This window comes from Centropristis striata, chromosome 6 (genome assembly GCF_030273125.1).
Source record: "Centropristis striata isolate RG_2023a ecotype Rhode Island chromosome 6, C.striata_1.0, whole genome shotgun sequence".
Lineage (NCBI taxonomy): Eukaryota > Metazoa > Chordata > Actinopteri > Perciformes > Serranidae > Centropristis > Centropristis striata.
Window position 1 is genome coordinate 22,170,161 of NC_081522.1, and position 12,238 is coordinate 22,182,398.

General features: G+C 36.3%; 2 protein-coding genes across 2 annotated transcripts in view; both read left to right on the forward strand.

Annotated features, from left to right (window-relative positions):
• The window catches only part of bicd1a (bicaudal D homolog 1a), a 65,678-nt gene extending 63,535 nt beyond the window's left edge, over positions 1–2,143 (forward strand). Inside the window, exon 10 of the mRNA XM_059335187.1 lies at positions 62–2,143. Within this exon, the coding sequence (XP_059191170.1) occupies positions 62–182 (121 nt within the window). The 3' untranslated portion in view covers positions 183–2,143. The remainder of the gene's footprint in view (positions 1–61) is intronic.
• Positions 2,144–5,421: 3,278 nt separating this feature from the next.
• The window catches only part of fgd4a (FYVE, RhoGEF and PH domain containing 4a), a 94,380-nt gene continuing 87,563 nt past the window's right edge, over positions 5,422–12,238 (forward strand). The window contains exon 1 of the mRNA XM_059335181.1: positions 5,422–5,581. Coding sequence (XP_059191164.1) covers positions 5,479–5,581 — 103 coding nt within the window. The 5' untranslated portion in view covers positions 5,422–5,478. The remainder of the gene's footprint in view (positions 5,582–12,238) is intronic.

Genomic DNA, 12,238 nt, shown 5'->3' on the forward strand with positions numbered 1-12,238 from the left:
AGATTAACCAGTCTCTTTGACTTAATTTTAATTCTTCTCCTGTCTCTCTGCATTCTTACAGTCCTAAATTTTTGGCAGACCTCCAGGAACACCACACAGTCCTGTCCAGCAGCAGTAGCCTTCTCTCCCCCTGCGACCCTCGTAACTGTCTGGCCCAGAAACCCCAGCCCCCCGACACCTAACCCAGCTGCTCCAGGCCAGGCCCTGGCCTCAGTCTGGTAGGAGTCATGCAGAGACAGAAACACTCTGGATGGGGGTTCTCTCCGTTTAACTCCCCCCCGAACCTAGCAGTCCCACCTGGTGCTTCCTGGACTCTGTGATGCCCCCCATACACGCTACATGGTCCGGCCCTCCGGAGGCCTCCTGGTTACCTGGGTCGCAGAAGAAGAGCAGGATGCTCTCTTCTTCTCTGCAAGTGACATCCTGTCCTGGAAAGGACTGATCTGTGGCGCAAAAATGAGTGACAAATCAGGGGGAAGTGTTTCCCTTATTCATATTAGTATTTATTTATAATTTATTTACTCTATGGATTTTTTTATTTATTAAGTTTCTGAGATATTTATAAAAGGAATGTTTTTTCTGTGTTTGTTGGTCATTCTTCAATATGGAAATCGAGACGTGTTTAACTGCTGCGGTGAAGACTTCACACACATTTTAGCACATTAACTTCTGAACATGGCTGATTATGTTCTCCAGAACAAAGTAAAACCAATGCACCCGAAACAAGAACTGCAAATGTTCTTTCTGGTCTATAGTAAACAGGTTTAAAACTTGCCTAACCATACTATATGGCATTTAAAATGTTACATTCTGTCAGTATAATAATCAAAACATATATATGCCACTTTTACATAGGAGTGTTAGACTACACTGGGTTTGACATTGCAGACGGACTAATGAAGGTGAACATTTAATTTCAAGAAAATGATCTCTTGTGGTGGTGATGGGTGGATTTCAACTACCTTTCTAACGTCACTAGTCTTTCTTGGGATGCTTGTGTTTTGTTTTGTTTTTTATATATTTCAATAAGATTTTTTTGGGAAATCATGTGCATAAAGACTATTTTATACCTCTTATGATTTGTATTTATTTTTACAGCAGACTCTAGTGACATGGTTGTGTCTGTTATGTAGCTCAGATCTCTTCAGAGACTGAGATAGACGAGAGACTGAGTGTTTGAGATCAGGACTAGGGCTGTTGGCCTGGGTTTTTGCCTTTGAATTGCACAGGTTTATGTGACCATGGAGTGAATGGACCTCCATCTTTTTAACATTAGCTAAGAGCAGAGGATTCCCCAAAGGTGTGCCTCTTCTAGAGTTACCGTCACTGTCATGTCAACATTGTATTCTCACCATACAGTATTCTCTCAGCTTTGTGAGTCCTTTCAGTGTATCGGTCCACAACCCCAGAACACCGTTTTATCACTTTAAAATTGCATTTTCAGTATCCCAAGCTACACTTGTCTGTCATCGTAACATCTCCATGTTTAGCTGTTCCTTCATGCTTTGTCCAAACAGTATGCAGTACTGTCCAAGCACAATTATTCACTATGCATTATAGCAATACAGTACTACCGGTCGTAGACTGATCTGATTAAGAGTTACTCGATCTTTTAACCATTTCTGTCACTATGATTTAACCAGCAAGCTGACAAGAAAGGCAAGACAGCAAGAAAAAAATCAAGAAATTGTTTCTTTCTGAAACAGTGTTTTCTTCACAGAAGAATGGGGCAAAGTCTGACTGAGATGGATGTAACGTGTGATGTTTATTGCATAATTGAAACCCCATTTCTCTGTCTTTATACCCTCAAAATGTCTTAAATGTTAATGTTCTTCTCACTGCACTGAATACACATTTTTGCCATGGATATAAAATGGATAAACTGAAACTACGTAGCGAGTTTAGTGTTGTAATGACAGGTAAAAGCATTTCTGTTACATCAGCGATGAATGAGTGGACTCTTTCTTGTTCTTTCTGTGTACATTTGCTGGATTTGTCTTTGTTAACAGTGTAGATTGTTACTTTTGCAACTGCAGAGTGATGAAAATATTTGTGGTCCAAAAGTAGCTTCTGAACCCACGCAGGCTCATTGGTGACCTAACTTGATTGGTTTGTTTGCACAATATAGCAGTGGATGGAGAGAGACTAATCCAATGAAGAAAACAAAGAACAATAGCTGTACTACAGTGGGTTTAACCGTTTCTCCTCCATTTAAAACAGTGTTTAATTGGTTTCACAAGTAAATAAAAGACCTGTCCTTGGATTTGTATGTGACTTGTGTTTGTGTCTATTTCTCTCCTTGTTTTAATGAACCAGACAGAAGTTAACTTTATGTTTCCATGCATTCACAAAAACAACACACAATAGGTTAAAATGTTGGTTCTTTTCTTTTCTTTTTTCATTTGAAGTATTGGTTGTTGTAATACTGATTTTGGCCACAAGATGCTGAAGTGCTCCACTACCCCATGTTATAATTCTCCATGCATTCTTAACCCTTTGATGCACAACATATTTTAACCCCTTCTAATGCACAACATGGGTCCAAAATGACCCTCATTCATTCCCATGTTATTTAATTCTTGTGTGTTTCTGTGCTCTATCTTTTGATATCAACTTATTTTATGATAGAATATTCCAAGTATTCTTTAAATATCTTGTTTTTGATAACAACAGCACAGTATTTCCATTTTGCTTCTGATACTCATAAGCTTTTGCATTATTACATAGCTAACTCCTCGGTTAAGTAGCTTGCTAAGCTAACTACTTAGCCAAGAAGTTAGCTAAGTAGTTAGCTAAGCAAGCTACTTAGCTAAAAAATGGACATGGGTAATTTTTGACCCATGTTGTGCATTAGAAGGGTAGTGACACAAAAAGGGATTTTATTCAAAAATGAATAAAGGAAAACATAAAATTGATGATCAAAACAAACTAATTGAGGAAAACCTGGAATACTGAATGATGAAAATAATTTATTGCAATGATATAGAACATAAAAACTTAGTCGGGTCACTTTAGACACATGTTGTGCATCAAAGGGTTAACACAAGCTACAAGTATTGCATGGGGTAGTGGTGCACTTTCACAGATGAAGAAAGTTTTGTTCCCCCACCTGTTTCACTGATGAAAATATATTTTGGGAAACAACAACATGTATCATGTAACAGCTGTTTTAAAGCACAAAGAACTATCGAATAGGACTTTGAATTAGTAGTGAGAAGTAATGTAGAGTAATTACTGTATTGTTTTGTCTATTGTAGACAGAGGTGACAGGAAACAGCAGAGATTCTTATCAGATAGTAGGAAGGTCATCAGGGTGTTTTGTCACTTGGTGTATTGTTTGTACAGCTAATAAGTCATGGTCAAGTTGGCTCTTTTTTTGCATCAACGTCTATTTTCCTTTTCTTGTATTATGAGTTGTATTTATGGAATCATCACTTTAAAAAAATATGAACAAAGGTAGTTTCTTTTCTGGCCCGAGTCCATTTGTTGACTGGTGACTAAGTTCAACCTTCTATCATAACTAAAAGAAAGAATCAGAACACAGTCTTCACTGTGCTTTAATGTGCAGTCATAGCAATTAACTTCTTTATGATGACTTCATATTTATTGCTTGCCCAATGCTTGCTTTGCCCAAATTAAAAATTAGAGACAAATGCATGCAAATCAATAAAAATGATGAAAATGTATTTTTTAAAGAGCCTTAAGAAGTAGTGTAGTCAAAGTAGTGCAGTAGACGTAGACTCGCCTTAGTTGTGGGGAGGAGAGGTGAAGTAAAACTAGATAGATAAGATAAAAAAAAAGACAAAACAAGATGAAATGGTTACAATAAAATACAATAAAAGACTGGATCAAACTGAGGGGAAAAACAAAAACAGCTGAAACAAAGACGAATACAATCGTTAGGAGTCAATAAAGATGTATGTCTATATATAATTCTTTGGTATCTCTGGTAAAAAAAAAAAACATTTTAAATTAAAAATATTGAAATATTAAAAAAATTATGTATATAATTTTTTTTTTGTCATGAACTTTTTATTGAAGTTTAACAAACAAATATTACAGACAGGGAGGAATCCATTCATTCATTCAATCAATCAGGGAGCCATCAAGGCCAGGAATTCACTCCCTAAATTGTTTTCTTACCTTTTTTTCAGTAAATGAGTTGAAAAAACAAAAAAACAAACAAAAACAAACAAAACAAAACAAACACAACCACAGACCACCACGCTGACACCTCTCAACAGATAAGCACACCAAATCAATGACAACAAAAATATGTATATAATTAATAATAAATACTTATAGTAGTAATAACATAATAAATTAGTTATAATAATTTAACCATCCAAAACTGTCGTATTTTTTCTATGTGTGTGTGTGTGTGTGTGTGTGTGTGTATTATATGGCCAACAGTGAGGAATTAGTGAGGAATCATCAACCAACCATGGTATTAATAAATTACACTAAGTTTGTAGTTTGAAGTTTTTTTTATTTTGCAAAATAATAACACAAAAAAGAAAAGGATAAAGAAATAACAACAAAAGGAAGGCGCAAGGTAGCAGCACGAAACCCCAAAAGGCTTATTACAGGCCTCTACCTGTATTAAAATTCACAAGTTAAATTAAAAACCAGTATGAGATAGAAAAAATAATGGCCATAAAAATAATATTAGTAGAAAGTAGTAGATAGTAGAAAAGTATCAGCATAAAAATCTACTTAAAGTATGAAAAGTAAAAGTACTCAGGTTATGCAGAATTGACCCACTATGATTCTGATGATATATTCCAAATATATTATTACATTATTTGTATTGGTGATTTAATGTATGCAGTGTTTTCATTTTGTAAAGATTGGGCTCATTAATTATTTAATATACTGTTAAAAGATTTAATTAAAAAAACGTCTAATCACTTTACATTGATAAGCGGTTAATGGTAATGAATGAATGAATATATATTATGTTAAATCTCGACCTGAAAAGTAACTAAAGCTGGCAGCTTTATCCTAGAGTAAAAAGTACAATATTTGCCTCAAAATGTAGTGGAGTAGAAGTAAAAAATTACATAAAATGGAAATACTCAAGTAAAGTACAAATACCTCAAAATTGTACTTAAGTACAGTACTTGAGTAAATGTACTTAGTTACATCCCACCACTGATTATATGGCCAACAGTGTGCACATTGTCTGTGTGTAATAATAAGGAGGTCTGCACCGTCAGTACGCACTGAGGGGGGAGAGGGGCGGTGCTTGCACCCCCGTCAAGGTGACATAACTCAGAGAAAAGTGGATATTGTGGAGTGAACCGACACATGTTCAACCTACAGCTGTATAACTTACTTACTTATTGACCTGCGCAGGCGCACATGGACCGCCGCCAACAGCTGGACGCTGAGTCTACCTGAAGGAGTCTACCGCGTTTCTTAAACTTGTAATAGTAATTTCCGGTCACTTTGAATGCGTTTCATGTTAATATCTCGATGCTGGAGCGGTCAACGCTTCATAGAACAATGGACGGCTTTAGCAGAGTCGCTTTTCGCCGGAAACAAACTAGTATGGACACCTTGGAGCCAGAAGAAGCAGGTGAGTTACTAAGGAGGGCTGAAACAGCCCTCTTTAAGCGAAAACAAAAGTGTACAATCCCAAAACTACTGCAAGACATTCAACTTGGTTATTTTGGATTCTCTCGTTCTGATCTTATACAACCTGTGCTTCTTAATACCAATTCTTAATATCAAGATTTTTTTTAACTTTTATTTTAATTATACCATGTCTCATTTGGACTAATTCTGTCTATTTATAGAAACTTCCTTGTGCAACCTCCTGTGTGCACAAGTAAAAATGTTAGTATTATTGCAGGCTGTAAAGCCTGTCGGTGGCTTGCTGGTGACTCAGTGTTATGGCATTAACAGGTTTTGTCTTTGCCATCATGTTTTTATCAGTCTGGTTGGGAAAGCATGGAATGACCAGACTGTAACACACCTACATTTTACACATTGTTTACACACCATCTCCCACTTACTGGCTGCTCAGCAGGTATGAAGGTTTCAAAGGCGAGCCCCAGCTTGTTGTGTAACCATCTACATGCTGCAGGGCACATGTTTCTTCATATGGAGAATGAAGTCTTAGAACTTGTTCTGCTCGAGATGCAAATCCCTGGAACATAGTACTGTACGTCCTCTGACAGGTCCTTGTTCAGGTCTGCGTCTCAGTTTTAAAGCCTTGGGATCCGTCTCCATGCTGGCTCTCAGATGGATCCTTGCACAGCTGCAGCCTGGCAGCCGTAACTGAAAGTTTGTCCAGGTTTTAGTCCGATTAAACTCTCTGTATTTCTCTGCAAACTGTGATCCAAATACATGTCAGCACTCCTGCAGTTTGTGCTGTCTGGGCATGACCCACCAAGACAGGAGGTGCTCTGCTCTTATCTTGCAGCTCTGCAGAGTGCTTGTGCTAACATGCAGCAGCTGTACTGTACTTGCAGTTTGACGTGAACTTTGCTCTGTGGTGGTTAAGATTAAGCAAGTTCCTGCAGCTCATAATGTGCTATTGTCCCAGTCACACTTGTCAGGTAATGAGGTGCATGACAGGAAGTGAGGTAAACATGAGAAAACCCAGAGAAATTAATCACTGTGTGTCAAGTTCATAGATTGTATTCATCATCATCTGCACCTAGTATTGCACAATGTTACCAGTCTTGGAAGTATACTCTGCCATATATAAATGTATTTATATATGCATATAAATAAATGCATATATAAATATGCTATACCATATATTTAATGTGCAATGCTTTATACACATAAGTCAATAGGTAATGAGAAATAATGCAGTGCTGGATGCAGTAATTGTGGTTTTGTACAGTACTGATTAATGAGCTTGCCAATGTGCAGTTTTGGCCAATTGTTTTTGCTCCCCGTTCTAAATGAGCTTTAACTCATGCTATTTTGTAGAAATTAAACTAACCTTGACATGAACCTTTGTGTAGTTTGGAGAGTGAAAGAACGGAATAAAGCAAATCGTTATAACTAGATTTCCCCTGACACAGTTAGATTTCTATTTCTTCCATTTGACTTGGTTCAATATGACTCTTAATGATCCAGCGTTTTTACTGTGGCTGGCTGATCCTTCATGACTTGGACCACGCCGGATATAATTTCAATCGAGAAGCAGCATTACACTTAAAATGATCTGTCATGCTCTGCTGTTTTGACTCTGGCCTGTTTTGGAAGACTCCCCTCCCAGTGGTATATAATAGAATTTAAAGGTTGTCCTATTTATGCTGAATATGATGCTTTGTTAGCATTTATGACTATATTGATCCATTCTTCTTAGACAAATAGTTAGGAAGCAACCCCCTCTGCCCCCCTCTGTCTTTAAGAGTCTGAAACATGCTCTGTTTTAAAGCTAGATAGATAGACAGATACTGCAGATAGTATCATATGAAACTTAATGATTTAATACATCCATTGGTTTTAACCGTGTCATACTAGCTTGGCAGAAAGGTGGCTAAATGCACCAATGTTTGGCCAAGTTGTAAGGAGGGAAAAACTGACATTTTCAAAGGAGCCCCTTGACTTTTTGACCTCACGATACCTGAATAAAAACTGGTTCTATCTGTACCCACAAGTCTCCCCTTGACGGACATGCCCACTTTATGCTAATCTAATTGGGGTCCTTAACCCTTTATCAGGCGAAGAACTATATTTGGTAACTTCAGTGGATATCAAAATGGGGTCGAGGAAAAAAGTTGCAAATTTACTAGATTAAAGTGGCAAATCTACAAGAAAAAAAGTTGCAGATTTAAGAGATTTAAAGTGGCAAATTTGTGCGAAAAAAGTTGCAGATTTATGAGATTTAAAGTGGCAAATTTGTGCAAAAAAAGTTGCAGATTTAAGAGATTTAAAGTGGCAAATTTGTGCGAAAAAAGTTGTAGATTTAAGAGATTTAAAGTGGCAAATTTGTGCGAAAAAAGTTGCAGATTTATGACATTTAAAGTGGCAAATTTGTGCAAAAAAAGTTGCAGATTTAAGAGATTTAAAGTGGCAAATTTGTGCGAAAAAAGTTGCAGATTTATGAGATTTAAAGTGATGAATCTGCGAGAAAAAAGTTGCTTTTTTCCCCACTTCTTTCTCGTAAATCTGTGACTTTTTTCCACGCAGATTTGCCACTTTAAATCTCTTAAATCTGCGACTTTTTTTCTTGGAGATTTAGACTTTTTTCTCGAAATATTTTCATTTTGGATATCCGCTGAAGTTACCAAATACGGTTCTTCGCCTGATAAAGGGTTAAACAGTCTTTGAATTGCATAAATTCGAGATGATGAGAAGTATGAAACTCTATAACTTCATGTGAGACCATTTTTGCAACCTCTAGAAAAATCAGTTGGTACTAGGTCTGTGCCATATCGTATCGTTCACGATTATATATATATATATATATTTTTTTTAAGGTTAAAGAAATGCATATCATGATATTGGCAACAATCCTACTTCTTGATGTAGTGGTTAAAGTTGTTTTAATCACAAAAAGCTACTTACTCCCTCTCGCTAAACACATGCAGCTTTCAAAATAAGAGCACGGTGTGTTAAGAGAATCCACCACATAATTTACAAGAAGACTGTCAAAATAAGATGCCTTAAATAAAACATACGAGAACTTTTATTCTCCTTTACAAAATGTCATTAAAATATGCCCCCGGAACCCTTAAATGGTTATTTTTATTATTTGCTCATACTCAAGAGTCAAGAGTAAATTCTTTTGTATTTGGCAACTGTTGAGATTTGCACTTCAAACTACATGTTAGATTTCTATTTATTTATACAGACAAAAAAAAAATCATATTTTCTATATCTTGTCAAGTATTTCCTAATATCGTCAAGAATATCGTTATCGCAAAAATAGCCTGAAATATCGTGATATTCTTTTAGGGCCATATCGCCCAGCCCTAGTTGGTACCCCTTATATTGCATGGGGCCCCAGTCTGGCCTTGGCCCCATTTAAAATGACATGAACTGCCTCTGACTCATTATGGCTGTTGTCCGTTCCACCCAGTCATCTCTGACTGTAAACTCCATACATTATCCTGTCAGCTCTTGTGTAACAAGGTTGGCTTTGCAACACAACCCTATCTTTGGATACCAACAAACATCATAAATTGGTCTGTTTGTTTCTCTCTCTCTCATGTGTGAAGTCGAGTTTGCCCAAGTATGTTATTCTAACTCGCACGTGGAGGGAAATGTAATTTGTGTTTATAGCACAGAAAGCTCGGGGGCTTGTAGGCTTGAGCTGGTGTTACTGTGAGGACATCTGCATCACTCTCCAACAATAAGCCTTTTTGTTTTCTGTGTGCTGAGACAGAAGCAGTGGGACTGTATGAATCAGAGGCTGTGTGGCCTGCTAGCCTACTGCTTCTGGTATTGTTTTGTTTCACTGGTGGCCATTCATCCTGAGCTGAACCCTCTCACTGTCCTCTACTGGCTTCAACTCACTCCAGGCAATAGTGGTCTTCCTGTGCAGCTCAGTTCATGATGGCTTAAAGATTATTTATTTTATGTACCACATCAATATAAACTACCCATCAATCATAGCTCCGGGCATGGATTGCATTGCTTTATGTGTATTTGGTATTTAGATAGATAGATAGATAGATAGATAGATAGATAGATAGATAGATAGATAGATAGATAGATAGATAGATAGACAGACAGACAGACAGACAGACAGACAGACAGACAGACAGACAGACAGACTTTATTTATCCCAAGCTGGGAAATTACAGTGTAGCAGCAGCATTACACACAGAGACAATAACAACACAATTAAATAAAAAAGAACAACCTAGGCATACTTCAAGCAATAAAATATAAAAATACAGTAGAATACAATAAAATGTAATGTAAAAATTAAGTGTCTAAAGAAGCAGTATGTATTAGGGAGTGGAATTCCAGTGCAGAATAAATATGAATATGCAGTATAGAAATGTTTGTGCTGTGAAACAAATAAGATGCAATGAACAGTGTGCATAAAAAACACATAAAGTGCATAGACAGTATGTAATGAACCAGACTATTATTTGTTATTGTACAGTGTGATGGCATGTTGCAGGAAATATTTTTTGTATCTGTCCCTTCGTCCCTTCTTTCTACTGTGTGATGGAGAGGGATTTGATTAGATTTGAATTCTAAACAGTCTGTTGGAAAGTATTTCCGCCTTAAACCTCATCTTCTCAGAACATGCTGAGAGTAAAAAATGTATTTCTACATGTGCAAGTTCATACGACAAGAAGCACAGAATTGAAACCAACATAATTATGTGTTTGTAAATTCAGTTTGTACTGTTCAATGAAATGTTTCTACTCTATATCATTGACTTCAAAAAGTATAGTTTTTTATGACCACAATGGATGTAAGCTAGTAACTTTTAACCCTTAATAGGGCACTCATCGAAATACTTGCAAATTCCAAATTTCAACCCTAGAGAATATTGGAGGATATTACATACAGCCAGAATGTGTAAAAAAAAAAAAAAAAAAAAAAACATACGGACCCGGGGGAGGGGGGGAATATTTTGAGAAAAAAGTATACGAGATTAAAGTGGCAAATCTATGAGAAAAAAATTGCTTTTTTCCCACCTTTTTCTCGTAAATCTGCGACTTTTTTCTTGAAGATTTGCCACTTTAATCTAGTAAATTTGCAACTTTTTTCTCGAAATATTATTGGCCCTAATATGCCGTCATAGTCAAGTTCTCCTCGTACAAGTCACTGAAGAATAACTCTGTTTGTACGACTGTTTCTTGCTGATTTTTTCTAAATTTTTCATTTTTACATTGGAGGTCAAGGTGAATAAAGTTAATATTATTATATTATTATCATACTGATTGGTCAGATGTCATGGTGTCACCGTCTGTGACGTAGCCTGATCTTTGCTGATTAGCTGGAAGAAATCCATGTGTTTCTACGACCAAACAGAGAGACATGGGGACCCGGTTTGACATCCACTGAAGTTACAAAATATAGTTCTTCGCCCGATAAAGGGTTAAATTATTGAAATCCAGAGAAGTAAGTGAAAATAAATCTGCTGATCTAAAAAGTTTTCTCTCCTGTGTAGATGTCTTAAAAACAGTTGGAAAACAAGGTTTTACCAAGATAAGCCTTCCAAGCTCCTTAAAGTGTGTGCATATGTGAAACAGGTGGGGAAAGGAGTTTGAACAGGATCATTTTCCAAAACTATTGGCAGGGGACTTTTTTTGTCAGTTGTTTTCTGTCAGTGACAGCAGTTATGTGCCAATTCATATACATTTGTGACATACATTTTATTTGAAAATTATTTGTTTGCCTGATTTTAAGTCAAAAACACAACAGAAAACACAGTTTCGATCAGATTTACGATTTTTTTTTGTCTTGCTTGCCTTTCGGGGCTTTAATACTAAATAGGCTGTTCAAGTGCATTCATTCATTATTCTTAACCCTTTATCAGGCAAAGAACTATATTTGGTAACTTCAGGTAATATTTCAAGAAAAAGTAGCAAATTTACTAGATTAAAGTGGTAAATCTACAAGAAAATAAGTCGCAGATCTAAGAGATTTAAAGTGGCAAATCTGTGCGAAAAAAGTCGCAGATTTATGGGAAAAAATGGGAAAAAAGCAACTTTTTTCTCCCAGATTCACCACTTTAAATCTCATAATCTGCGCATTTTTTTCTCGTAGATTTGCCACTTTAATCTTGTAAACTTTTTTCTCAAAATATTATTTTCGTATGGTTTTTTTTTACACTTTCTGGCAGTATGTAATATCCTCCAATATTCTCTAGGGTTGAAAGTGGAATTTGCAAGTATTTCAATGAGTGTCCTATTAAGGGTTAACTGCTTATCCGAACAAGAGTCTTGGGCACACTGGTCTCATTCACTCCTACGGACAATTTATAGTCAGTTGAAGTACATACATCTACAAAAAAAGAATTCTTGTCTATAATCATTTTATATTAACAATTAAAAGAAATGAAAATGAATGTGAAAGTTCTTGCCAGAGTAACCATTTTATAGCTTTGTAAGGTTATTGTTTTGTTGGTTTTTCAAAGCAATTTTGTTGGAGACCGAAACTTTGGGTGAGAAAACTCAACTCAAAATAAATATTTACCTTGCTCAGTGTCTGCTGGATGTGTCAATAGGCAGGTTTTTTTTGTTAACACATGCAGCTCATAGGTGTAGAAGGTGAATATATATTTCAGAATTGTCTTTACAGC